General features: G+C 52.9%; 1 protein-coding gene across 1 annotated transcript in view; it reads left to right on the top strand.

The window, feature by feature from the left end:
* The first annotated feature begins 2,217 nt into the window (after positions 1 to 2,217).
* IPO8 (importin 8) overlaps positions 2,218 to 27,785 on the top strand; it is a 28,222-nt gene continuing 2,654 nt past the window's right edge. Inside the window, exons 1-23 of the mRNA XM_083181022.1 lie at positions 2,218 to 2,405; positions 4,013 to 4,094; positions 4,447 to 4,603; positions 4,692 to 4,850; positions 5,057 to 5,213; positions 7,258 to 7,347; positions 7,767 to 7,861; positions 8,131 to 8,215; positions 8,661 to 8,795; positions 9,661 to 9,760; positions 9,945 to 10,021; positions 10,101 to 10,217; positions 13,732 to 13,821; positions 20,330 to 20,495; positions 21,185 to 21,345; positions 21,429 to 21,554; positions 21,652 to 21,718; positions 21,986 to 22,111; positions 22,649 to 22,746; positions 23,425 to 23,520; positions 24,635 to 24,855; positions 24,985 to 25,190; positions 26,051 to 26,251. Of these exons, the coding sequence (XP_083037148.1) occupies positions 2,322 to 2,405; positions 4,013 to 4,094; positions 4,447 to 4,603; positions 4,692 to 4,850; positions 5,057 to 5,213; positions 7,258 to 7,347; positions 7,767 to 7,861; positions 8,131 to 8,215; positions 8,661 to 8,795; positions 9,661 to 9,760; positions 9,945 to 10,021; positions 10,101 to 10,217; positions 13,732 to 13,821; positions 20,330 to 20,495; positions 21,185 to 21,345; positions 21,429 to 21,554; positions 21,652 to 21,718; positions 21,986 to 22,111; positions 22,649 to 22,746; positions 23,425 to 23,520; positions 24,635 to 24,855; positions 24,985 to 25,190; positions 26,051 to 26,251 (2,896 nt within the window). The 5' untranslated portion in view covers positions 2,218 to 2,321. The remainder of the gene's footprint in view (positions 2,406 to 4,012; positions 4,095 to 4,446; positions 4,604 to 4,691; positions 4,851 to 5,056; positions 5,214 to 7,257; positions 7,348 to 7,766; positions 7,862 to 8,130; positions 8,216 to 8,660; positions 8,796 to 9,660; positions 9,761 to 9,944; positions 10,022 to 10,100; positions 10,218 to 13,731; positions 13,822 to 20,329; positions 20,496 to 21,184; positions 21,346 to 21,428; positions 21,555 to 21,651; positions 21,719 to 21,985; positions 22,112 to 22,648; positions 22,747 to 23,424; positions 23,521 to 24,634; positions 24,856 to 24,984; positions 25,191 to 26,050; positions 26,252 to 27,785) is intronic.

Genomic DNA, 27,785 nt, shown 5'->3' on the forward strand with positions numbered 1-27,785 from the left:
CACTGGCAAGGAAACCCAGGAGCAGGGCATGTTGTACCTCCTTGAATGGGTCATGTTAAAAGTTACTGTATGCAAACAGGAGAAAAGATGGTACTTATGTAGTATCTGGGCACCCGATTTTCTGATTGTATGCCTTACCTTAAGGCATACAATCAGATGCGATCCGACGCGATTTTCGGTAAAATCGCATCGAATCGTATCCGATATCGCATGCGATGCGATTTTGCATAGGATTCGATGTTAACAAGGTCCTGTTCATTTCCCCACTATCCAAGTGCGCATGGAGTTGGATATAAACCTGTGGCGAGCGTAGCAAGCCACCGAGCCTGAAGCGTGGCGAGCGAACGCAGATTTTTAAAAAAGTATTCTGTGTCCACTCGCAGGGCTCGGTGGCTCACTACACTCGCCACAGGTTTATATCCAACTCCATGCCCACTTGGATAGTGGGGAAAGGAAAAGGACCCCTTTTTCCCATTGAATTCTATGTTAAAATAGACTCAGACTCAGACCAAAATAGACTCAGACCATTTTAACATTGAATCCTATGGAAAATCGGGACCATCGCATCGTATCGCGAGCGCCCGAAAATGGGGCGGTGCGTATGCAAATGATGGCGCGGCTTATGCTAATTAGCATGCGCACAGCATCTATTCTATTAGATTGGGGGGTCTCCCAACTGCCACCTGCCGCGGGTGGGACAGCGGGACAGGACCCGAAAATCGGGACTGTCCCGTTGTAATCGTGATAGTTGGGAGGTATGCAAAGGGTGGGGCCATAATGATGCAATTGGCAGACAATGTGTGCTCAGGGGGACATGGCTGGAGTCAGGTGGCACTGGAGGAGACTGGGCAAAAATCCACTTCTGTTTTTTTTTTACCAGGGTGTGACATTAGGCGAGGGCAGAAGTTGTTAGCTCGCCACAGATTTATATTCCCCCCTCCAGGTCATAGTTGCCTACTTTTTGCCTGTCCTCTCCGGGACAGGGGTGGGGGGCAGGTGGATCTAGAGATGGTCATCGGCATTAGAAATCATCGATGGTTTATGGCCGATGTTGAATAGTTTTGCCATCGATGGGGGAGAACCAGATGGTTTCCCACCATCGATGTAAAGCTTAAACAAATAGTTTCGTTTTTGCTTTTTCCCTACAATGCCGGGACACGGAGCATAGCTCCGCCCCTGACACCCGCAAAGCCCCGCCCCCACATTTTGATTGGCCCACAGGCCACTCAATCAGGGAAAATGGATGACCATCGATATGCCAAAACATAGATGGTCATCAATAGAATGGTTATACACTATCGATGGGTAGTTGCACTTTTTCCATCGATGGCAACCATCGATGGCAAAGGCACCGATGGCCATCCCTAGGTGGTTCATCTGGTATTTAGGCGTGGTCAGTGTGATCGTGTCCTCATGGCCACGCCTCCACTGTGCAATGCCCATATTTCAGGAATTGCATTTGCTCATACGGACCCCCCTGCCAAGTGTGGGTGGGTGGGGTCACAGCAAACTGCCCGCATTCTGGTGGTCCAGGAGGTGGGCCTGATTTCCGGGACCCTCCCGGCCATTCCGGGAGGGTAGGCAACCCTGCGGTATACGTGGACCCAATGCATGATGGAAAAAGTCCAAAACCAGAAGTGGTTCTATCCCCAAGGCCGGTTTCACACACTCCGGCTCCTGCCGGATGGTGAAATCCCGCACGGCCAGGGAGCCGTGCCGCACACATTAGTTGTGTATGGACACTATTGTGTCCATTCACACGGGACGGCCACGACCCGGCCGCACGGTTGCAGCCGGATCCCGCCACTGGAAGGGACGGCTGCCGGGCTTTGGCCATCCCTTCCATGATAAACTAGTGTGTGCGGCATGGCTCCCTGGCCGTGCGGGATTTCATCGTCCGGCAGGAGCCGGAGTGCGTGAAACCAGCCCAACCGTACAACTACATATACTAGCTTTCGAAGCATTTGCTTTGAGTGGGCTTACTAACATAAACAGATATATATAATTCTCTTAGTGCTATGGATTTTATTTATGGTGTACAATTAATGTTTCATAAATTATTATTATTATTTGTATACTGTCGATTCGTGATCTCAGTCATTCCAGTTCTCATGTTCCAGCTACTGCCAGAGCCATTCCGTACAGCATGGCGCCTCCGTGTCAGTACTATTCCGTACAATCTGAACCCTGCGCCGCGCCGTACTGTCGCTGATGCGTTCCGTACACTGCTATGGTTTGTGTGGTTTTACGACAGCCGTAGCTGCCTGTCGCTTTACGGCTGTATGAGCTCGTTGTGATTTATCCCGTTGTTTAGGCTGAAGATGGACCCGAACCGGATCATCCAGGCCCTGCGGGGGACCATCGACCCCAAGATGCGCCTGGCAGCCGAGTCTGAGCTCAACCAGGTGAGGGAGGAGGGAGTACTCCGGGGGCAATAATCTCCTGCCCCAGGAGGGGGTAATGTCTACTGTCCCAGCTGTTCTGTCAGTGAGGAGGAGGATGGGGTATCTGTGTGACTGTGTCCTGCCCCAGGGGGTAATATCAGTGAGGATGGGGTATCTGTGTCACTGCTTCCTGCCCCAGGGGGTAATATCAGTGAGGAGGAGGATGGGGTATCTGTTTCACTGCTTCCTGCCCCAGGGGGTAATATCAGTGAGGAGGAGGATGGGGCATCTGTGTCACTGCTTTCTGCCCCAGGGGGCTAATATCAGTGAGGAGGAGGATGGGGCATCTGTGTCACTGCTTCCTGCCCCAGGGGGGTAATATCAGTGAGTAGGAGGATGGGGTATATGTGTGACTGTGTCCTGCCCCAGGGGGTAATATCAGTGAGGAGGAGGAGGATGGGGTATCTATGTTACTGCTTCCTGCCCCAGGGGGTAATATCAGTGAGGAGGATGGGGTATCTGTGTCACTGCTTCCTGCCCCAGGGGGTAATATCAGTGAGGAGGAGGATGGGGTATCTGTGTCACTGCTTCCTGCTCCAGGGGGTAATATCAGTGAGGAGGAGGATGGGGTATCTGTGTCACTGCTTTCTGCCCCAGGGGGGTTATATCAGTGAGGAGGAGGATGGGGTATCTGTGTCACTGCTTCCTGCCCCAGGGGGTAATATCAGTGAGGAGGAGGATGGGGTATCTGTGTCACTGCTTCCTGCCCCAGGGGGTAATATCAGTGAGGAGGAGGATGGGGCATCTGTGTCACTGCTTTCTGCCCCAGGGGGCTAATATCAGTGAGGAGGAGGATGGGGCATCTGTGTCACTGCTTCCTGCCCCAGGGGGGTAATATCAGTGAGTAGGAGGATGGGGTATATGTGTGACTGTGTCCTGCCCCAGGGGGTAATATCAGTGAGGAGGAGGAGGATGGGGTATCTATGTTACTGCTTCCTGCCCCAGGGGGTAATATCAGTGAGGAGGATGGGGTATCTGTGTCACTGCTTCCTGCCCCAGGGGGTAATATCAGTGAGGAGGAGGATGGGGTATCTGTGTCACTGCTTCCTGCTCCAGGGGGTAATATCAGTGAGGAGGAGGATGGGGTATCTGTGTCACTGCTTTCTGCCCCAGGGGGGTTATATCAGTGAGGAGGAGGATGGGGCATCTGTGTCACTGCTTCCTGCCCCAGGGGGGTAATATCAGTGAGGAGGAGGATGGGGGATCTGTGTCACTGCTTCCTGCCCCAGGGGGTAATATCAGTGAGGAGGAGGAGGATGGGGCATCTGTGTCACTGCTTCCTGCCCCAGGGGGTAATATCAGTGAGGAGGAGGATGGGGGATCTGTGTCACTGCTTCCTGCCCCAGGGGGTAATATCAGTGAGGAGGAGGAGGATGGGGCATCTGTGTCACTGCTTCCGGCCCCACGGGTAATATCCGTGAGGAGGAGGATGGGGCATCTGTGTCACTGCTTCCTGTGAGATTATAACGTGGTAAAGTGTCAGCTCTTCGTCCTGGCTCCCTATATATGTTTCTTGTTGGCATGTAATTTGCAGAGTATATAGAAGTGTCTGTGTTCTCTCCTCCTAGTCCTACAAGATCATCAGCTTTGCCCCAACATTACTGCAGATCATCGTGTCCGATCAGGTTGAGTTCCCTGTGCGCCAGGCAGGTAAGTTACCCAATTGCCTCCGCCGTGCACGTGGTGGATGCAGGGAGCGGTGGGCCTACCACCGGTGCGGCAATACCATGTTGGTAGTTTGGGGGTGGGGTGCCAGGGAGCGGTGGGCTTACCACCGGTGCGGCAATACCATACTGGTAGTTTGGGGGGGTGGGGTGCCAGGGAGCGGTGGGCTTACCACCGGTGCGGCAATACCATACTGGTAGTTTGGGGGGGGTGGGGTGCCAGGGAGGGGTGGGCTTACCACCTGTTCGGCAATACCATACTGGCAGTTTGGGGGGGTGGGGTGCCAGGGAGCGGTGGCTCTCCACTTGCAGTGCTCATGTCCCTCTCTTTCTAACAGCCGCCATCTATCTGAAGAACATGGTGACGCAGTATTGGCCAGACCGGGAACCAATGCCCGGAGAAGTCATCTTCCCTTTCAATATCCATGAAAACGATCGTCAGCAGATCCGTGACAACATCGTGGAGGGAATCATCCGTTCTCCTGACCTCGTGAGGTATGCTGAGGGTGGCTAGGGGCGCGGCGACTGCGTGTTCTGCGGGAGATGGACAGACGATGATTACTATGTGACATAATGTCCCTAGGGCTCAGCTGACGCTCTGCTTACGTGTCATCATAAAACACGACTTCCCCGGGCGATGGACCGGAGTGGTGGATAAGATCGGATTCTACCTGCAGTCGCAGAACGTCGGGGGCTGGCTGGGCAGCCTGCTCTGTCTCTACCAGCTGGTGAAGACCTACGAGTGAGTGAAAGGTTGTTAGGAGAGTGTGAGTGGGGTGTGGGAAGTCACTATGGAGGGTGGCCGTAGGGGGAGGGGCAGAAATTGTGTAGGGGGGAGGCAGGGGTGGGGTGGGGTGGGGTAGGGTGTGTGGGGGGAGCTGGGGGTAAATAAGAGAAGGCAGGGAGTATTTGACTGGTTCACGTTAAACATGTCGCTGTCCCTTCCAGGTACAAGAAGGCAGATGAGCGGACTCCGCTAATTACCGCCATGCAGATCTTCTTACCCCGCCTCCAACAGCAGATTGTCCATCTTTTCCCAGACCCCACCCACTACTCTGTGCTGATGCAGAAACAGATCCTAAAGATCTTCTATGCCCTCATCCAGGTAAGATCATTGGCTGCACTGTGCAGGGAGACCTCTCATACTTACCTGGCCCTCAGTGAGAGACCTCTCATACTTACCTGGCCCTCCGTGGGAGACCTCTCATACATACCTGGCCCTCAGTGAGAGACCTCTCATACTTACCTGGCCCTCCGTGAGAGACCTCTCATACTTACCTGGCTCTCAGTGAGAGACCTCTCATACTTACCTGGCTCTCAGTGAGAGACCTCTCATACTTACCTGGCCCTCCGTGAGAGACCTCTCATACTTACCTGGCCCTCCGTGAGAGACCTCTCATACTTACCTGGCCCTCCGTGAGAGACCTCTCATACTTACCTGGCCCTCAGTGAGAGACCTCTCATACTTACCTGCCCCTCAGTGAGAGACCTCTCATACTTACCTGGCCCTCCGTGAGAGACCTCTCATACTTACCTGGCCCTCCCTGAGAGACCTCTCATACTTACCTGGCCCTCCCTGAGAGACCTCTCATACTTACCTGGCCCTCCCTGAGAGACCTCTCATACTTACCTGGCCCTCCGTGAGAGACCTCTCATACTTACCTGGCCCTCCGTGAGAGACCTCTCATACTTACCTGGCCCTCCGTGAGAGACCTCTCATACTTACCTGGCCCTCAGTGAGAGACCTCTCATACTTACCTGGCCCTCCGTGAGAGACCTCTCATACTTACCTGGCCCTCCGTAAGAGACCTCTCATACTTACCTGGCCCTCAGTGAGAGACCTCTCATACTTACCTGGCCCTCAGTGAGAGACCTCTCATACTTACCTGGCCCTCAGTGAGAGACCTCTCATACTTACCTGGCCCTCAGTGAGAGACCTCTCATACTTACCTGGCCCTCAGTGAGAGACCTCTCATACTTACCTGGCCCTCAGTGAGAGACCTCTCATACTTACCTGGCCCTCAGTGAGAGACCTCTCATACTTACCTGGCCCTCAGTGAGAGACCTCTCATACTTACCTGGCCCTCAGTGAGAGACCTCTCATACTTACCTGGCCCTCAGTGAGAGACCTCTCATACTTACCTGGCCCTCCGTGAGAGACCTCTCATACTTACCTGGCCCTCCGTGAGAGACCTCTCATACTTACCTGGCCCTCCGTGAGAGACCTCTCATACTTACCTGGCCCTCCGTGAGAGACCTCTCATACTTACCTGGCCCTCCGTGAGAGACCTCTCATACTTACCTGGCCCTCAGTGAGAGACCTCTCATACTTACCTGGCCCTCAGTGAGAGACCTCTCATACTTACCTGGCCCTCAGTGAGAGACCTCTCATACTTACCTGGCCCTCCGTGAGAGACCTCTCATACTTACCTGGCCCTCCGTGAGAGACCTCTCATACTTACCTGGCCCTCCGTGAGAGACCTCTCATACTTACCTGGCCCTCAGTGAGAGACCTCTCATACTTACCTGGCCCTCAGTGAGAGACCTCTCATACTTACCTGGCCCTCAGTGAGAGACCTCTCATACTTACCTGGCCCTCCCTGAGAGACCTCTCATACTTACCTGGCCCTCCGTGAGAGACCTCTCATACTTACCTGGCCCTCCGTGAGAGACCTCTTATACTTACCTGGCCCTCCGTGAGAGACCTCTCATACTTACCTGGCCCTCCGTGAGAGACCTCTCATACTTACCTGCCCCTCCGTTGTAACGAATATACCAGACAGGAGGAGATATGGGGAATTTGGTCCAGAGACAAGAACAGTGGGCCTCTATGCGCAGTCCTAGTAACACACTGCCGTTTGTCTGCTGGTATAACCAGCAGCTGAGCGACGGGGCGGACGACTGTCCAATAGCAGGATGCTATGGAAAGCCGTCCACCCGGGAAAATCGCTAAATAGGGCGAAAATTGTTCAGTGTATAAGTACTGAGCGGTTTTCAGCCCAGTGATTTTTTTTTTTGGTTGTTTTCCCATCATTGTTGTCCATACATTCTGGGCAAAGTCGTCTTTGGACCTTAAGTCCTAACTGCATGCATGACACGTGTGCCGGTGACCAGAATATGTTCCTGCATCTCTCCCTGTCTGCCCGTAGTACACTCTGCCGCTGCAGCTGGTGAACAATCAGATGATGACTCAGTGGATGGGAATATTCAGCAGCATCGCGGACCGCGACGTTCCCCCGGTAAGTCTGATTTCTGCCTAAGCTGTTACTGGCGATGCTGGAAATGATGTTGCACTTGCTCAGCGTATATTTGCACATACTCAGAGCTGTACACATCTGCGCCAGCAGCATATGCAAGTAGTAATCGTCACCAGCCCCCGGCCGATACTGGGGGTAAATGACACACGTCTGCCATGTATTTCCCTATGTGGGAACGGCCTATCATGACCACCGATACGCCTTCCCAGTTGTACAACCAGAATGCGCCATGCGCTCCCTTCTCTTATTTGCATCCGCCCATTTTCTGGCCATTCGCGGCACAGATTCACGCAGACCTATGTACATTCATCCCCGCTTCAGCCCCTCCCGTATACAGTATAGTTACTGGAAGCGCATAACAATCTGACATAAGAGAACTGACTGGCGCCCTCTTGTGTTAGGAAACGCTGCAGGTGGATGAGGACGAGCGACCGGAGCTGGTGTGGTGGAAGTGTAAGAAGTGGGCGCTGCACATCATCACCCGACTCTTTGAACGGTAATAACATTTCTCCTTCAGGATCCATGGCTCCCACAGGGTAACCCTGCATGCTGACCGCCTCAGATTTTGTTGAACCCCCCCAACTGACCTCCCCTCCTGAGTGTGCTCCCAATCTCTTACACTTAATGAACACTCCCCCCCCCCCCCCCCCCCCCCCCCCAGACGTGAGGCATAGTTACCCTTTTATAGATGATATGATATATCCATATACTTGTGACTAGTTGTCCATTGACGTCTTAGGCGCTGACGTGTGTTGTCCTTCGTAGGTACGGGAGTCCCGGAAGTGTCACTAAGGAGTACATTGAGTTCTCGGAGTTCTTCCTGAAGACCTACGCTGTTGGGGTCCTGCAGGTAAATGTGTATGAACACGGTCATCCGGTTAGCTGTGTCTGGGATGTGGCTACCAGCCGATGGAATGCCGACAGAGAAAATACTGACGCATCCCGACTGGTGGACAGGAGATCATTGTGAAGGATGCCGACTGCCAGCATCTCAATTGTGTCTATGTGGGGGGGGGTTAGGTTTAGGCTTTAGGGGGGACTTAGGGTAAGGCTGTTGGAAGGAGGGGGGTTAGCCTTAGTCTGCGGGACAGGGGGGTTAGGCACTTAGAAGGGTGGTTAGGGTTGGCTGTTCCTCGGGGTGGGTAGGTGTAGGCGGTGGGGTACGAGGCTTAGGGTAAGACTGTTCTATTAAAGATTACCCATTTTAATGAGCCCTGATTTACCCCTAGTTGTAATTGTATAATACACTATGAAGGTTCCCCTGTTACAGTAATATTCCGGTGTATCTGTTCCAGGTTCTGCTGAAAATCTTAGAACAGCATCGGCAGAAACAGTACGTGGTCCCACGCGTTCTGCAGCAGACCCTCAACTACCTGAACCTGGGGGTGTCCCATGCCGTCACGTGGAAAATACTGAAGCCAAATATGCAGGTGAGAGCTGGTCTGTTCCCGACTAGGAGGCCGCCATTTTGTGGGTTCGGAGGAACCGTGACTACGCAGCCTGTCCAGTAGGGAGTAGGTGGAATGATAAAAAAAACAAAGAAGTTGCTCTCACCCTGGTACTGTACGCAAGCGTGCCTGGCGGAGCCCTGGTAGTGCGCGTCATCAGAGGCATGTATTTGTTTGGACGGCACCATACCAGTTAGCGGAAGTGAGGGTTGATGCCTAATTTACATTGTAATAGTGGATACCTCCATGCTAGTGCTCTGTTCTCTGCCCCCGGCGGCACCTAGCGCTTGGTCTCTACCACCGGCGGCACCTAGCGCTTGGTCTCTACCACCGGCGGCACCTAGCGCTTGGTCTCTACCACCGGCGGCACCTAGCGCTTGGGCTCTGCCTCCCGCCGGCACCTAGCCCTAGGGCTCTGCCCCCGCCGGCACCTAGCCCTAGGGCTCTGCCCCCGCCGGCACCTAGCCCTAGGGCTCTGCCCCCGCCGGCACCTAGCCCATGGGCTCTGCCCCCGCCGGCACCTAGCCCTAGGGCTCTGCCTCCCGCCGGCACCTAGCGTGTGGGCTCTGCCTCCCGCCGGCACCTAGCGCGTGGGCTCTGCCTCCCGCCGGCACCTAGAGCTTGGGCTCTGCCTCCCGCCGGCACCTAGCGCTTGCCAGCTGATACACCAGTATTTATAATCCTTGTCCATGTCCTGCAATGTAAGTGTTGGTTTTCTTGTTTCGTTTAAACTGTTAATGTAGTATGTAAGGTGCTGCAGAGCCCTTGTGGCGCCATATTAATAAAGGATGCTTATAATAATGTAGGGAGAACACTTCTCATCTTGGTCTCTCTTCCTGTCTCTCAGAGCATTTCAGAAGAGGTCATTTTCCCCCTTATGTGCTACAAAGATGAAGATGAGGACTTGTGGCAGGACGACCCCTATGAGTACATCCGCATGAAATTTGGTAATCTGTTTATCTTCTATTAGCCAGAGGCTAGCCCCCAGTGTGCATGACCGGATGTGCAGGCCCGCCATTCTCTTCTATTAGCCAGAGGCTAGCCTACAGTGTGCATGACCGGGTGTGCAGCTCCGCCATCTCTTACATAACCACTACTCCCTGCTCACCTGTCCAATCCCTATCTCCCTAGACGTGTTTGAAGATTACGTATCTCCTGCAACCGCAGCGCAGAATCTCCTCTATACGGCCTCAAAGAAGAGGAAAGAGGTGAGCTTGGCCCCCTGGGAGGAGCATATGTCGGTGTAAATGTCAGTGGCGCAGTATTAATTGAACCTCTCTGCCCTAGGTTCTGCCAAAGATGATGAATTTCTGTTACCAGATCCTCACGGGGACTTCTGTAGACCCTCGGAAGATAGACGGGGCGCTGCATGTCCTGGGCTCGCTGGCGGAGATTCTCCTGAAGGTTGTATTGTGTCTTCTCCTGAGCAATGTATGACCCCTCGGGCCACATTCAGAGAACAGAAAGGGTGTTAATGGCGTCAGATGTTCCTTAACATTCACATACGTCATTTCTGGGGCCATCGCAGGCAGGACGACAAAGCTAATCTTGGCACTGAGGGTGAAATCTAGCGCCCGCCATAATTAATGCCAACATCAATGCATCGTGTTTAACAGATGAGTTATTTGGAACGTTAACGTCCTATAATTAGTCTGGCGTTCCTACGCCCCGGGCGGACTCGAGGTCTGTAGAGAGGTTACGGTTTCCTCTTTATACAGCCCATTAGGCCTGCGCTGTTGGTGCATGTGCTGAGGACCAAGTTTGAGAACCTGTGTTCTAAACTGTCATTCAGTGATGACTACACCTGTACATCCGCTAGGAAATCTGGAAAACATGCACTAGTGGCCCCAGCAGTGGGGAAAGACTGAAATACACAAAAAAAAATATTTTATTAAATTACATCTAGAAGTCGTAGACTCCCGGTCTTGTTGCGTTGTACTCAATAAATGACAGAATAATAGACGTAAGGGGAATCTCACGCTGAAGATGTTTATAAATGAGAAATATAAGTTATGCTGCAAAAGCAGTAGGTTCGTGGAGTGATACAGGAATTCACCTTTTTGCCGCCGGTGACTATGGGAGTTATTGTGGTTGATTCGCAAGGCTACAAATTCGCAGCCTTACGAGTCCATCAAACCCCGGCTTGCGATTGGTGGCCTGGCCGCCACCCATTCGCAAGGGCAATTCCCTCACAGTGCCTGTGATTGGATGTTACACAATAACATCCATTCTTAATGCCGCTGAGAGGTATGATGGGCCCGGTAACATTTTTGGGTGTGAAATAATTGCAGGAGGTTCGGCCACCTCCCGCAATTAGGCCATGCCCCTAAAAAGGGGGGGTATTGTCCATCTGTCCCCCTTAGCAGCAGCAGCAGCAGCAGCAGCACACACCTACAGCATGTGCTGTGCTGACATATGCCCACCATCGGAGCCCCTGCGAATCTCCTATATATTTGGCTACATCTGTCACTCAAAGTGGGTGTCTGTGTCTATAACGCTCTGTTCCTGGACTTTCCTCTTAATGTGTGATTGCCTTCATCTGTGCTGAACACCTTTCTGAGAAATTAACCTGTTTAAAACAGGTGATGGCAATCATACATTAAGGGGAAGTCTAGAAACAGAGCATTGTGTCCCTCCTGGAGAGGGTCATGTTGGGAGGTATGTGACAGAGAACCAGCCCAGTGAGCCCACAGACAGTGCCAGACACCCACTGCCTTCCCATGTTGCCCAGCACTGCTACTCCACAGCCACCAGGTGAGCGCCCCCCTCCCGCGATTTGCGGCAAAACCTCCCCCCCCCCGCGCCCCCCCCCCCCCTCCCGCGATTCGCGGCAAAAACACCCGCTCCCCCGTGACCCCCCCTACCGCGATTCGCAGCAAAAACACCCCCCGCGACCCCCCCCTCCCGCGATTCGCTGCAAAAAGAACCCCCCCACGACCCCTCCCGCAATTCGCGGCATAACCACCACCCCGCGACCACCCCTCCCACGAATCGCGGCAAACCCTCCCCCGTGACACCCCCCCCCCCCGATTTGCGGAAAAAACACCCCCCCCCCCCGCGACCTCCCTCCCGCGATTCGCGGCAAAAAGAACCCCCCCGCGACCCCCCCTTGCACGATTGGCGGCACCCCCCCTGCCACCCCCCTCCCGCGATTCACGGCACCCCCCCCCCGCAATTCGCAGCAGCCCCAGGATTAAATGGCACATGCAAAACACTGACATGGCTATGGTCGACAATGAAAAAGGTTGACATGAGTTTTTGAAGATTTATTTTTAATATTTTTTTTTTTTTTCAGATTCATTGTCATGTGTCGACATGGACACCAATGAAGTGGCACACTTATGTCAACATTTACATGTGTTGACCATTCTGTGTTGATTTTTTCTTGTGGCGATTCGCGTCACACCCCCCCGCAACCCCCCCTCCCGCGATTCGCGGCACCCCCCGTGACCCCCCACCTCCCGCAATTCGCGGCAACCCCCCACCGGAACCCATGTGAACCCCGCCCTCCCGTGATTCGCGGCACCCACCCCCGCGACCCCCCCTCCCGCAATTCGCGGCACCCCCCGTGATTCGCGGCAGCTCCAGAATTAAATTGCACATGGAAAACACTGACATGGCTATGGTCGACAATGAAAAAGGTTGACATGAGTTTTTGAAGTTTTCTTTTTTCATTTTTTGAATATTTTCATATTCATTCTCATGTGTCGACATGGACACCAATGAAGTGCCACACTTATGTCAACATTTACATGTGTTGACCTTTCTGTGTTGATTTTTTCTTGTGGCGATTTGCGTCACCCCCCCCCCCCCCCCCCACAACCCCCACTCCTGCGATTCACGGCACACACACACACACACACCTCCCCCGCGATTCTCGGCACCCCACCCCGCGACCCCCCCTCCCATGATTCGCCGCAGCCCCCGCCCCGTAACCCCCCCTCCCGCGATTCACGGCACCCACCCCCACGACCCCCCCTCCCGTAATTCGCGGCACCCCCCCCCCCCTCGATTCGCGGCAGCTCCAGAATTAAATTGCACATGGAAAACACTGACATGGCTATGGTCGACAATGAAAAAGGTTGACATGAGTTTTTGAAGTTTTTTTTTTCATTTTTTGAATGTTTTCATATTCATTCTCATGTGTCGACATGGACACCAATGAAGTGCCCCACTTATGTCAACATTTACATGTGTTGACCTTTCTGTGTTGATTTTTTCTTGTGGCGATTCGAGTCACACCCCCCCCGGAACCCACACTCCCGCGATTCACGGCACACACACACCCCCCCGCGATTCTCGGCACCCCACCCCGTGACCCCCCCTCCCGTGATTCACGGCACACCCCCCGCGACCCCCCCTACCATGATTCGCCGCAACCCCCGCCCCCGTAACCCCCCTCCCGCGATTCTCTGCAATCCCTCCCCTCCCGCGATTCGCAGCATCCACCCCCCCACAACCCCCCCTCCTGCAATTCGCGGCACCCCCCGCGACCCCCCCTCCTGCAATTCGCGGCACCCTCCGCGACCCCCCCTCCCGCGATTCGCGGACACCTAAGTTGCAATACAGGGCATCTTTCATACAATTCTAACCATATTTCTCATATACAAACGTTCACAAATTAAGGGGGCGCAGCCCCTTACGACGGTGTGAAGAGCGCCCGTAGGGCGCGATGAATCACCTAGTATTAGAATAAGGCCCTATGAATCATTCCGTAATGCTGGAGGATGGCGCCCTCTTGTGGCTGGCATGGTTGTTACAGATGCTGATAGTTTACATCTTAGCTCTTGGGAGAATCTGACATAATTCATTTAAAATTTCCATTTCAGACCGTGCTGTAGAGTTAGAATTGTATTACGTATAACAGAACAAGGGTTGATTTAATATATTAACAGCGATTTATTATATTTATTCACAGAAATCTGTGTACAAGGACCAGATGGAAGTTTTCATTCAAAACCATGTTTTCCCGCTATTCCTGTCTGAGCTGGGCTATCTCCGGGCGCGGGTACGTTGTACATAGTCCCATCCTCTGGGCGGTATTCAAAGAGAATACCTGCGAGGTGCAGCGAATCCTTTTTAGGATTCGCTGCACATTCGTCATGTTCCGGAGCCGGCGGGCTCCGGTATTCAACGTGTCAGGGGCTCGCTGCCCCTGACTGGCGAATATGAGCTCCTGCGGCGATTGCCGCAGGAAGCCTGAGGACGGTGGCAGGCAAAGAGATGGAAGTCTCTCTGCCTGCCCCAGAACTTTGTGGGGGGTAGGTGGGCTCCCCGGGTGCCAGGCAGCACAGGCTGCCCCCCGAAGGGTGCCAGCAGGGGACCTATATTCACTATACCCGATCGTAACGATCGGGTGCAGTGAATATATGAATATGTAATGAGCGGCTCGGCTCCGGCGCCCCCTGCTGGCTGCTGTGTAAAAAAAAAATATATATATATATTTTACAGCACATGAATAAAAATAGCATGCCCCTCCTCAGAATAAAATTCCTGATTTTTTTGACACCAAATGTAAAAAACAAAACACTTTATTTTAAAAGTTCACATTCCACTTCACCATAAAAAGATAGCGATTGCTACTCGGTGAATCATGGTGAAAAAAACCTTGAAATGTATTCGCCATGTGGTCATTGGGCGGTATTCAATGAGAATACCTGCGAGGTGCAGCGAATCCTTTTTAGGATTCGCTGCACATTCGCCACGTTCCGGAGCCGGCGGGCTCCGGTATTCAACGTGTCAGGGGCTCGCTTGCCCCTGAATGGCGAATATGAGCTCCTGCGGCGATTGCCGCAGGGAGCCTGAGGACTGTGGCAGGCAAAGAGATGGAAGTCTCTCTGCCTGCCCCAGAACTTTGTGGGGGGTAGGTGGGCTCCCCGGGTGCCAGGCAGCACAGGCTGCCCCCCGAAGGGTGCCAGCAGGGGACCTATATTCACTATACCCGATCGTAACGATCGGGTGCAGTTAATGTATGAATATGTAATGAGCGGCTCGGCTCCGGCGCCCCCTGCTGGCTGCTGTGTAAAAAAAAATATATATATATATTTTTTTTTTTATTAAATATATATTCATGTGCTTACAGCACATGAATAAAAATAGCATGCCCCTCCTAAGAATAAAATTCCTGATTTTTTTTGACACCAAATGTAAAAAACAAACTACTTTATTTTAAAAGTTCACATTCCACTTCACCATAAAAAGATAGCGATTGCTACTCGGTGAATCATGGCCATGTGGTCATTGAATAGGGTGATTCACCGTTTTAGTCAGAAATTCGCCAAACAGCACAAATTCGCCATAAAAACCTGGCGAATCAGGCTCATTGAATACCGCCCATTGAATAGGGTGATTCACCGTTTTAGTCAGAAATTCGCCAAACAGCACAAATTCGCCATAAAAACATGGCGAATCAGGCTCATTGAATACCGCCCTCTGTCTCTGCCTGTCCTGTTATCTGTGATGTATACCCAGCACTGCCCTGTCCCCATACGTCACCTGCTGCCCCCTCTCTTCCTGTTATCTGTGATATATACCCTGCACTGCGCTGTCCCCATACGTCACCTGCTGCCCCCTCTCTCTTCCTGTTATCTGTGATATGTACCCTGCACTGCCCTCTCCCCATACATCACCTGCTGCCCCCTCTCTCTTCCTGTTATCTGTGATATATACCCTGCACTGCCCTGTCCCCATACATCATGCCCCTCTCTCTTCCTGTTATCTGTGATGTATACCCTGCACTGCTCTGTCCCCATACATCACCTGCTGCCCCCTCTCTCTTCCTGTTATCTGTGATGTATACCCTGCACTGCCCTGTCCCCATACGACACCTGCTGCCCCCCTCTCTTCCTGTTATCTGTGATGTATACCCTGCACTGCCCTGTCCCCATACGTCACCTGCTGCCCCCTCTCTTCCTGTTATCTGTGATGTATACCCTGCACTTCCCTGTCCCTATACATCACCTGCTGCCCCCTCTCTTCCTGTTATCTGTGATGTATACCCCGCACTGCCCTGTCCTCATACATCACCTGCTGCCCCCTCTCTTCCTGTTATCTGTGATGTATACCCCGCACTGCCCTGTCCCCATACATCACCTGCTGCCCCCTCTCTTCCTGTTATCTGTGATGTATACCCTGCACTGCCCTGTCCCCATACATCACCTGCTGCCCCTCTCTCTTCCTGTTATCTGTGATGTATACCCTGCACTGCCCTGTCCCCATACGTCACCTGCTGCCCCCTCTCTCTTCCTGTTATCTGTGATGTATACCCAGCACTGCCCTGTCCCCATACGTCACCTGCTGCCCCCTCTCTTCCTGTTATCTGTGATGTATACCCCGCACTGCCCTGTCCCCATACGTCACCTGCTGCCCCCTCTCTTCCTGTTATCTGTGATGTATACCCTGCACTGCCCTGTCCCCATACATCACCTGCTGCCCCCTCTCTCTTCCTGTTATCTGTGATGTATACCCTGCACTGCCCTGTCCCCATACATCACCTGCTGCCCCCTCTCTCTTCCTGTTATCTGTGATATATACCCTGCACTGCCCTGTCCCCATACATCACCTGCTGCCCCCTCTCTCTTCCTGTTATCTGTGATATATACTCTGCACTGCCCTGTCCCCATACGTCACCTGCTGCCCCCCCTCTTCCTGTTATCTGTGATGTATACCCAGCACTGCCCTGTCCCCATACGTCACCTGCTGCCCCCTCTCTTCCTGTTATCTGTGATGTATACCCTGCACTGCGCTGTCCCCATACGTCACATGCTGCCCCCTCTCTTCCTGTTATCTGTGATGTATAACCCGCACTGCCCTGTCCCCATACGTCACCTGCTGCCCCCTCTCTTCCTGTTATCTGTGATGTATACCCCGACTGCGCTGTCCCCATACATCACCTGCTGCCCTCTCTCTCTTCCTGTTATCTGTGATGTATACCCTGCACTGCCCTGTCCCCATACGTCACCTGCTGCCCCCTCTCTTCCTGTTATCTGTGATGTATACCCTGCACTGCCCTGTCCCCATACATCACCTGCTGCCCCCTCTCTCTTCCTGTTATCTGTGATGTATACCCAGCACTGCCCTGTCCCCATACGTCACCTGCTGCCCCCTCTCTTCCTGTTATCTGTGATGTATACCCTGCACTGCCCTGTCCCCATACGTCACCTGCTGCCCCCCTCTCTTCCTGTTATCTGTGATGTATACCCTGCACTGCCCTGTCCCCATACGTCACCTGCTGCCCCCTCTTCCTGTTATCTGTGATGTATACCCTGCACTGCCCTGTCCCCATACGTCACCTGCTGCCCCCTCTTCCTGTTATCTGTGATGTATACCCTGCACTGCCCTGTCCCCATACGTCACCTGCTGCCCCCCCTCTTCCTGTTATCTGTGATGTATACCCTGCACTTCCCTGTCCCTATACATCACCTGCTGCCCCCTCTATCTTCCTGTTATCTGTGATGTATATCCTGCACTGCCCTGTCCCCATACGTCACCTGCTGCCCCCTCTCTTCCTGTTATCTGTGATGTATACCCCGCACTGCCCTGTCCCCATACGTCACCTGCTGCCCCCTCTCTTCCTGTTATCTGTGATGTATACCCCGCACTGCCCTGTCCCCATACATCACCTGCTGCCCCCTCTCTTCCTGTTATCTGTGATGTATACCCTGCACTGCCCTGTCCCCATACGTCACCTGCTGCCCCCCTCTCACTTCCTGTTATCTGTGATATATACCCCGCACTGCGCTGTCCCCATACGTCACCTGCTGCCCCCTCTCTTCCTGTTATCTGTGATGTATACCCCGCAATGCCCTGTCCCCATACATCACCTGCTGCCCTCTCTCTTCCTTTTATCTGTGATATATACCCTGCACTGCCCTGTCCCCATACGTCACCTGCTGCCCCCTCTCTCTTCCTGTTATCTGTGATGTATACCCTGCACTGCCCTGTCCCCATACATCACCTACTGCCCCCTCTCTCTTCCTGTTATCTGTGATGTATACCCCGCACTGCCCTGTCCCCATACATCACCTGCTGCCCCCTCTCTTCCTGTTATCTGTGATGTATACCCTGCACTGCCCTGTCCCCATACGTCACCTGCTGCCCCCTCTCTTCCTGTTATCTGTGATGTATACCCCGCACTGCCCTGTCCTCATACATCACCTGCTGCCCCCTCTCTCTTCCTGTTATCTGTGATTTATACCCTGCACTGCCCTGTCCCCATACATCATGCCCCTCTCTCTTCCTGTTATCTGTGATGTATACCCTGCACTGCCCTGTCCCCATACATCACCTGCTGCCCCCTCTCTCTTCCTGTTATCTGTGAGGTATACCCAGCACTGCCCTGTCCCCATACGTCACCTGCTGTCCCCCCTCTTCCTGTTATCTGTGATGTATACCCTGCACTGCCCTGTCCCTATACATCACCTGCTGCCCCCTCTCTTCCTGTTATCTGTGATGTATACCCTGCACTGCCCTGTCCCCATACATCACCTGCTGCCCCCTCTCTCTTCCTGTTATCTGTGATGTATACCCCGCACTGCGCTGTCCCCATACGTCACCTGCTGCCCCCCTCTCTTCCTGTTATCTGTGATGTATACCCCGCACTGCCCTGTCCCCATACATCACCTGCTGCCCCCTCTCTTCCTGTTATCTGTGAGGTATACCCAGCACTGCCCTGTCCCCATACGTCACCTGCTGCCCCCTCTCTTCCTGTTATCTGTGATGTATACCCTGCACTGCCCTGTCCCCATACGTCACCTGCTGCCCCCCCTCTTCCTGTTATCTGTGATGTATAACCCAGCACTACCCTGTCCTCATACATCACCTGCTGCCCCCTCTCTTCCTGTTATCTGTGATTTATATCCTGCACTGCCCTGTCCCCATACGTCACCTGCTGCCCCCTCTCTTCCTGTTATCTGTGATGTATACCCCGCACTGCCCTGTCCCCATACGTCACCTGCTGCCCCCTCTCTTCCTGTTATCTGTGATGTATACCCTGCACTGCCCTGTCCCCATACGTCACCTGCTGCCCCCTCTCTTCCTGTTATCTGTGATGTATACCCCGCTCTGCACTGTCCCCATACATCACCTGCTGCCCCCTCTCTCTTCCTGTTATCTGTGATATATACCCTGCACTGCCCTGTCCCCATACATCACCTGCTGCCCCCCTCTCTTCCTGTTATCTGTGATGTATACCCCGCACTGCGCTGTCCCCATACGTCACCTGCTGCCCCCCTCTCTTCCTGTTATCTGTGATGTATACCCCGCACTGCGCTGTCCCCATACGTCACCTGCTGCCCCCTCTCTTCCTGTTATCTGTGATGTATACCCTGCACTGCCCTGTCCCCATACGTCACCTGCTGCCCCCTCTCTTCCTGTTATCTGTGATGTATACCCTGCACTGCCCTGTCCCCATACATCACCTGCTGCCCCCTCTCTTCCTGTTATCTGTGATGTATACCCTGCACTGCCCTGTCCCCATACGTCACCTGCTGCCCCCTCTCTTCCTGTTATCTGTGATGTATACCCTGCACTGCCCTGTCCCCATACATCACCTGCTGCCCCCCTCTCTCTTCCTGTTATCTGTGATGTATACCCCGCACTGCCCTGTCCCCATACATCACCTGCTGCCCCCTCTCTTCCTGTTATCTGTGATTTATATCCTGCACTGCCCTGTCCCCATACATCACCTGCTGCCCCCTCTCTCTTCCTGTTATCTGTGATGTATACCCCGCACTGCCCTGTCCCCATACGTCACCTGCTGCCCCCTCTCTCTTCCTGTTATCTGTGATGTATACCCCGCACTGCGCTGTCCCCATACGTCACCTGCTGCCCCCTCTCTCTTCCTGTTATCTGTGATGTATACCCCGCACTGCCCTGTCCCCATACATCACCTACTGCCCCCTCTCTTCCTGTTATCTGTGATGTATACCCTGCACTGCCCTGTCCCCATACATCACCTACTGCCCCCTCTCTTCCTGTTATCTGTGATGTATACCCTGCACTGCCCTGTCCCCATACGTCACCTGCTGCCCCCTCTCTTCCTGTTATCTGTGATGTATACCCTGCACTGCCCTGTCCCCATACATCACCTGCTGCCCCCTCTCTCTTCCTGTTATCTGTGATGTATACCCTGCACTGCCCTGTCCTCATACATCACCTGCTGCCCCCTCTCTCTTCCTGTTATCTGTGATATATACACCCTGCACTGCCCTGTCCCCATACATCACCTGCTGCCCCCTCTCTCTTCCTGTTATCTGTGATGTATACCCTGCACTGCCCTGTCCCCATACATCACCTGCTGTCCCCTCTCTTCCTGTTATCTGTGATATATACCCCGCACTGCCCTGTCCCCATACGTCACCTGCTGCCCCCTCTCTTCCTGTTATCTGTGATGTATACCCTGCACTGCCCTGTCCCCATACGTCACCTGCTGCCCCCTCTCTCTTCCTGTTATCTGTGATGTATACCCTGCACTGCCCTGTCCCCATACATCACCTGCTGCCCCCTCTCTCTTGCAGTGCTGTTGGGTTCTCCACTCATTTTGTACATTGAAATTCCACAATGAGCTGAACCTCCGGAACGCGGTGGAGCTGGCTAAGAAGAGCCTCCTGGAGGACAAGGAGCTCCCGGTGAAAGTAGAGGCCGCCATTGCCTTGCAGATGTTAATCAGTAATCAGGGAGCTGGTAAGAGAATGATTATTAGATTACATATTCTGTCACTGAGCAGGGCCTGACTGACCATATGCCATAGGGGCCGTTGGCCAGTTGTGCTGATTTGTCAAATCAGGGTGGCAGCACTGTCTCCCGATCGGTGCACAGAGGGAGCCACTGCACTTGCGGCGGGTCCGGCGGCTCTCTCTGTGAGCCAATCAGGTTCAGGAGAGATGGGGGCGTCACATGTGGCTATGCCCTTTCACTCCGGCACGCCGGGATCAGCAGAGCACGCATGCCCAGCGTACACAAATGCCAGGGCAGATTCAGAGGCCTAGTCCGTCCCTGACGATGAGGCAGATTTATTAAGCCCGGTGAAGTGAAGAGCGATAAAGCACGAGCCAATCAGCTCCTAACGGTCATGTTACAGGCTGGGTTTGAAAAATGACAGTTATTAGATCCAGTTTATGTTATTATACCAGTAATGTCCATTGATGACCCCAGGGGTGGTTCCTGCGACTGTGGGCACACTGCTCTATTCAGCCCAAACTTCCCGGAACTACTCCTAGTCTAGTTTCAGACAATGAACCCGGGAATGTCATGGATTACTTTATTCCGGTGAGCGTTGAAGAAGAGCAGCAGGGGGGTGGGAACTTTGGAGAATCTGCACTCCTCTGGTGAAGTCGTATTTTGCTTTCATCCAATGTCTCCGCATCTCTCAGCTAAGGAGCACATGAGACCCTACATCCGTCCGGTCATGCAAGAGCTGCTCCACATCGTCCGGGAGACGGAGAACGATGACCTGACCAACGTCATTCAGAAGATGATCTGCGAGTACAGCCAGGAGGTGGCGCCCATCGCTGTGGACATGACCCGGCACCTGGTAAGTGGCATATGGGGGGGTTCTGAGAACTCTGCCGGTTTATCGCATCAGTTGTGGATCGTAGTCTTCATGTCTCTTCCCAGGCGGAGATCTTCGTCAAGGTCCTTCAGAGCGACGAGTACGACGAGGTGGAGGACAAGACTGTGATGGCCATGGGAATCCTGCACACCATAGATATCGTCCTGACCGTTGTGGAGGATCACAATGAAGTGAGGCTCCCCCTATGATCCCGACGTGAGGGGAGGCGGGGGGGGGGGATGTATTGAGTCCTCTTACCCCCTCTTATGCATTATGGGTCTCTTTCAGGTGAAGCAGCAGCTGGAGGGCATCTGTTTGCAGATCGTCGGACTCGTGCTGCAGAAACACATTATAGGTATTGTCCCCAGTACTTGGGGTGTGATCCGTCCTGATCACCTACTGTAGGGTGGAGGAAGGTCCTTCCACACCCCATGGGGGAGGGGGGGGGGGGCATTGGGCGTTTTCCCTTGTAATCGTTTCCCGAGACCTGGCGTGTCCTCCGTGTGGGTGCATAGCTTTAGTATATCCTAACGGAGAACCAGAGCGCTGCCCTGGGGATGCCAGATGTCCCGGAACCCTCCTCGGTTCTGTCCCCGTGTATTAAGATCCCGTCTCCTTGCAGAGTTCTATGAGGAGATCCTGTCTCTGGCGTACAGCCTGACCAACCAGACCATCTCCCCACAGATGTGGCAGCTGCTCGGGATCCTGTACGAGGTCTTCCAGAGGGACTGCTACGAATATTTCACAGGTGAGGTCTCATTCGTAATATTATCACCTCCCCTGTACGGGATACGCTCATTGTGGCACCAGCATGGTGGTCGACACCATTAGGTCAACATGAGTCTAGCTCGACAGTCATTAGGTTGACATGGGTTAGGTCAACAGTCAAAATGTTGACATGGGGTTTTTCACATTTTATTTGTGCCGACAGGCGGTATTTCATGCCCTACCATCCACCAGGGCGTGGTGGGAGAATAAAATAGTGTGCCGAGCGCAGTGAGGCACCGTGCCCGACGCATGGCGAGCACAGCGAGGGGACGTGGTGCTACATTCCCGTGTCCATGTCGACTGTGTCGACATTCCGGACAAAAAAATTGTGAAAAGCTCCATGTAGACCTTTTGACTGTCGACCTAATGACCCTGTCGACCTAGACTCATGTTGACCAAAGATCCACTCCCCAGCTGGGGATTGTGTACCTCTGGGGAACACAGCTGTCATCAGGCAGTGGTGAGGGATCTGCTTGGACCGGTGCAGGCGTAACCCGGGTCTCTTGTATTGCTACAGATATGATGCCGCTGCTACATAACTACATCACGGTGGACACGGAGACGCTGCTGTCCAACCCCAAAAACCTGGAGATTATTTACACCATGTGTAAGAAGGTGAGCGGCCATTGTCTCCTCCACGCCGCCGCTGTGAGCTGCATGAATGACCCCTTCCGTGTAGTATCCAAGGGTCCGGACTGAATGTGCTTTGTAACCCACCCAAGCTGTGTGTGGGGGGTACGGGACCACCCCACCCTCTCCCCTCCCGGTCACATGGAGCTTCTAGCGGACTGCCAGTCGGGTAATTAGTCAGCCGGCTTTTCCGTCCAGAGGGTCCATGTGCGAATACTTTGGCTTCGTTCAGTTTTCATGTGAACTTTGACCTCTTTGAGGGAGCTAACCCCAGACTCTAAACCTATTACATTACATGTAGTGCGTTCCACCACACCCCCCTACTGTCAGTGCCCGTACACGCAGTAATACCGATTGTAGCATCTATAGACGCCATCATCTGTTGCACCATCGACTCTTGATCTAGCCCTATGGCAGGTGCATTCTATCCATCTTTTTCGGACACAATCGGGGACAGATTCAGTTTCCATTGTATTAAATTCTCTGTAACTTTATATTAAGATCGTTCCCACTGACTGTGGAACCGTAGGGTGGTCTTTTTTTCAAACATTTCCAAGCCGTGCTCACTGAGCCAGGTGGTGGGATGAGGCCGAGCGGACGGGTAAATGAACGGACGAAGTAACCTCGTTGTAAATGAGCACAAATCTCCCCCCTGTCTGACAGGTGCTGACGGGAGAGGCCGGGGAAGACGCGGAATGTCACGCAGCAAAGCTCCTGGAAGTCATTATCCTACAATGCAAAGGCCGAGGGATTGATCAGGTAACCGCGAGCTTCACAGTATGTGTTCTAGCGCAGCGCCAATCCGCGCAGTGGCGCAGCACGATGGACGCGGCCTGTATTATGGGTGAATACGGAACCGTCCGACGAATCCAGCGAACAAATCATTTGATTTTAATGTATTGCGTTTTACAGTATCAGTTTTTTTCTGTGGACCCTTAGCGCATTCATGTGTAATAGAACCCTAGAACTGTATGTAGAAGCTGTACTTGGTTTTGTGTCCAACGCTCGTGGGCTGGTTTCATCCTTGGATGAAACATCCGACATAAGAAAACAAATTAATGGCAAAAGTTAGTACGGAATGTGTTTTTCATAAGCCTGATTTGTTTTACACCAGTGGTGGCCAAACCTGTCCTCAAGATCTACCAACAGTTCATGTATATCAGGCAACCTGTGGATCTATACTAGGAATGATGCAGCAGGTTTGGAAATGTGACAGTTAGTATTGACTACAGCTGTGCGCCAGCTAGGTGACCTGGGGAATGTGACAGTTAGTAATGACTGCACCTGTGCAGCAGCTAGGTGGTCTGAGAAATGTGACAGTTAGTAATGACTGCACCTGTGCACCAGCTAGGTGGTCTGTGAAATGTGACAGTTAGTAATGACTACACCTGTGCACCAGCTAGATGGTCTGGGCAATGTGACAGTTAGTAATGACTGCACCTGTGCACCAGCTAGATGGCCTGGGCAATGTGACAGTTAGTAATGACTGCACCTGTGCTCCAGCTAGGTGGTCTGGGAAATGTGACAGTTAGTAATGACTACACCCATGCACCAGCTAGGTGGTCTCGGAGATTTGACAGTTAGTAATGACTGCACCTGTGCACCAGCTAGGTGGTCTGGGAAATGTGACAGTTAGTAATGACTGCACCTGTGCACCAGTTAGGTGATTTGGAAAATGTGGACCGTTGGTAGATCTCGAGGACCGGTTTGGCCACCCCTGGTCTACACCGTGCAGGCTGTCTGTGCGCTCTCTTCTGCACCTGTTTGTTCTCTGTGTACCGATAGTAATGTAATGGGAGAGCGCTGGCAGAGTCACACTGCACCAACAAGACGGGGATTTGTTTTTTTTCTCACTGTTCACCTTTCTCTGCAGTGCATCCCGCTGTTCGTAGAAGCTGTTTTGGAGCGGTTGACGCGAGGCGTTAAATCCAGCGAGCTGCGCACCATGTGTCTACAGGTGGTCATTGCGTCTCTGTACTATAATCCGGCCCTCCTCTTGAACACGCTGGAACAGATCCGGTTCCCGCACAGCTCCGAGCCAATCACTGCACAGTTTGTCAACCAGTGGGTGAATGATACCGACTGCTTCCTGGGGTAAGTACGGCGACACTATGCAGCCCGGGATTGCGAAGTTACTGCGCTACCGTGTAGCCAGATTTATTCCTAACTCGGTGACCTTACGGTAATGCCGTGCTGTGAGTCACCGGCTCTGTTCTCCTACAGGCTGCACGACAGGAAGATGTGCATCATTGGCCTCAGTATTCTTATGGAACTCCCCAACAGGCCGCCAGCCGTCAGTGCGCTCGCCTCCGTTATTGTGCCTTCAGTTCTGCTCCTTTTTCTTGGGTTAAAGCAAGTGTGTGCCAACCGCGGCCATCCTGACCGGCGGACGGCGTCACGTGTCGCCAAGACCGAAGCAGAGGAAAATGGTAAGTAAAGCAGGGTGTAGCTCCGGGCTGGGGAGGGCCGACCACAGCGGAAAAGACTCGTTTTTCTAATGCCCCTGGGATGAAGGAGACTAGGAAACCAGAACTGGTCCTTCCTCAGAGCTTATGGGCAGCAGGGACGGACACTAAGAGCCTCTGCGAAAAATGTAAATGTTAAATAACTCGCTGTTCCCAGCGTACCACCACGGCTTCAAAAAAACAGATTTTACAGGCCAGACAAAAATCCCATTTTTATTCCTATGATCCCACCGAAGGCCGGAGATGAAGGGTTTCACCCTCCCTTCGGTCCTCCTGTCTCGGCGATCTCTTGATCTGTGTGTTTTCCTAGACCTTCTCTTGGCCATTCAGCAGAAGTTCCCTGGTGACCCAGTGTGTTGAGACTGTACACAATTCTCTCATATGATTGGTTATTATACCCCGCCCTAGTCATTGCAAGGAGGCGGTCCTTAGATGTGATGCTTGGTCTGCTGATCTGCTTTGTCCAGGACGGAGGAGTCCCATCTCTCAGATACACTTTGTCCTTTATGAGGGACCTGGGAAGGGATGCAGAACGGCAATGTGTCAGGGGTATGTTGAAGTGTGGGGGAGGGGTGCAGGGTTTTATTGATTACACCACTAGTATGGTGATTATATGGAGAAGTCCGTCCTTGCTGGTTAGTCTTTTGCCTCGGGCTAAACGTTAACTGCCACCTGGGGCCACCAAATGTGCCTTAAAGAAAGGAATATAATGGCAACTGCAAAATTTGGAGGGGGGGTATCTATAAAACATTTTTGCTGATGTTGAGTGTTTAACATTACACCTGTCCTGATGATGATTCTGATGATGTTGTTAATCCATTAAGAGGAGATCCCAAGTGACGAGGAGGAATATAACAGCTTGGGCCAGGCCATGCAGGACAATGCGGGGGATGACGACGATGAGGATGATGATGAGGATTGGGATGATGAAGCACTGGAGGAGACGGCCCTGGAAGGATTTAGTACACCCCTGGACTGCCAGGATGCCATCGATGAATATCAGATCTTTTCAGACACATTGCTTGGTGAGTGTGAGATCATTGCTTTGTATACACAGACTAAACACCCCCCCCCTCCTCCACCTTCCTCAGGTGTACAGAGACCCCAACCCCCGGTATCACTGTGACGGTAATGTACCATACATCCTCAGGTATACAGAGACCCGCCCCCCGGTATCACTGTGATGGTAATGTACCATACATCCTCAGGTATACAGAGACCCCGCCCCCCGGTATCACTGTGACGGTAATGTACTGTACATCCTCAGGTAAACAGAGACCCCGCCCCCCGGTATCACTGTGACAGTAATATACTGTACATCCTCAGGTATACAGAGACCCCAACCCCCGGTATCACTGTGACATCCTCAGGTATACAGAGACCCCGCCCCCCGGTATCACTGTGACGGTAATATACTGTACATCCTCAGGTATACAGAGACCCCAACCCCCGGTATCACTGTGACGGTAATATACTGTACATCCTCAGGTATACAGAGACCCCAACCCCCGGTATCACTGTGACAGTAATATACTGTACATCCTCAGGTATACAGAGACCCCGCCCCCCGGTATCACTGTGACGGTAATATACTGTACATCCTCAGGTATACAGAGACCCCGCCCCCCGGTATCACTGTGACGGTAATATACTGTACATCCTCAGGTATACAGAGACCCCAACCCCCGGTATCACTGTGACGGTAATATACTGTACATCCTCAGGTATACAGAGACCCCAACCCCCGGTATCACTGTGACGGTAATATACTGTACATCCTCAGGTATACAGAGACCCCGCCCCCTGGTATCACTGTGACAGTAATATACTGTACATCCTCAGGTATACAGAGACCCCAACCCCCGGTATCACTGTGACGGTAATATACTGTACATCCTCAGGTATACAGAGACCCCAACCCCCGGTATCACTGTGACATCCTCAGGTATACAGAGACCCCGCCCCCCGGTATCACTGTGACGGTAATATACTGTACATCCTCAGGTATACAGAGACCCCAACCCCCGGTATCACTGTGACGGTAATATACTGTACATCCTCAGGTATACAGAGACCCCAACCCCCGGTATCACTGTGACATCCTCAGGTATACAGAGACCCCGCCCCCCGGTATCACTGTGACGGTAATATACTGTACATCCTCAGGTATACAGAGACCCCAACCCCCGGTATCACTGTGACGGTAATATACTGTACATCCTCAGGTATACAGAGACCCCAACCCCCGGTATCACTGTGACAGTAATATACTGTACATCCTCAGGTATACAGAGACCCCGCCCCCCGGTATCACTGTGACGGTAATATACTGTACATCCTCAGGTATACAGAGACCCCAACCCCCGGTATCACTGTGACGGTAATGTACTGTACATCCTCAGGTATACAGAGACCCCAACCCCCGGTATCACTGTGACGGTAATGTACTGTACATCCTCAGGTATACAGAGACCCCAACCCCCGGTATCACTGTGACGGTAATATACTGTACATCCTCAGGTATACAGAGACCCCAACCCCCGGTATCACTGTGACATC

Source organism: Crinia signifera, chromosome 4 (assembly GCF_055691185.1).
Source record: "Crinia signifera chromosome 4, ASM5569118v1, whole genome shotgun sequence".
Taxonomy (NCBI): domain Eukaryota; kingdom Metazoa; phylum Chordata; class Amphibia; order Anura; family Myobatrachidae; genus Crinia; species Crinia signifera.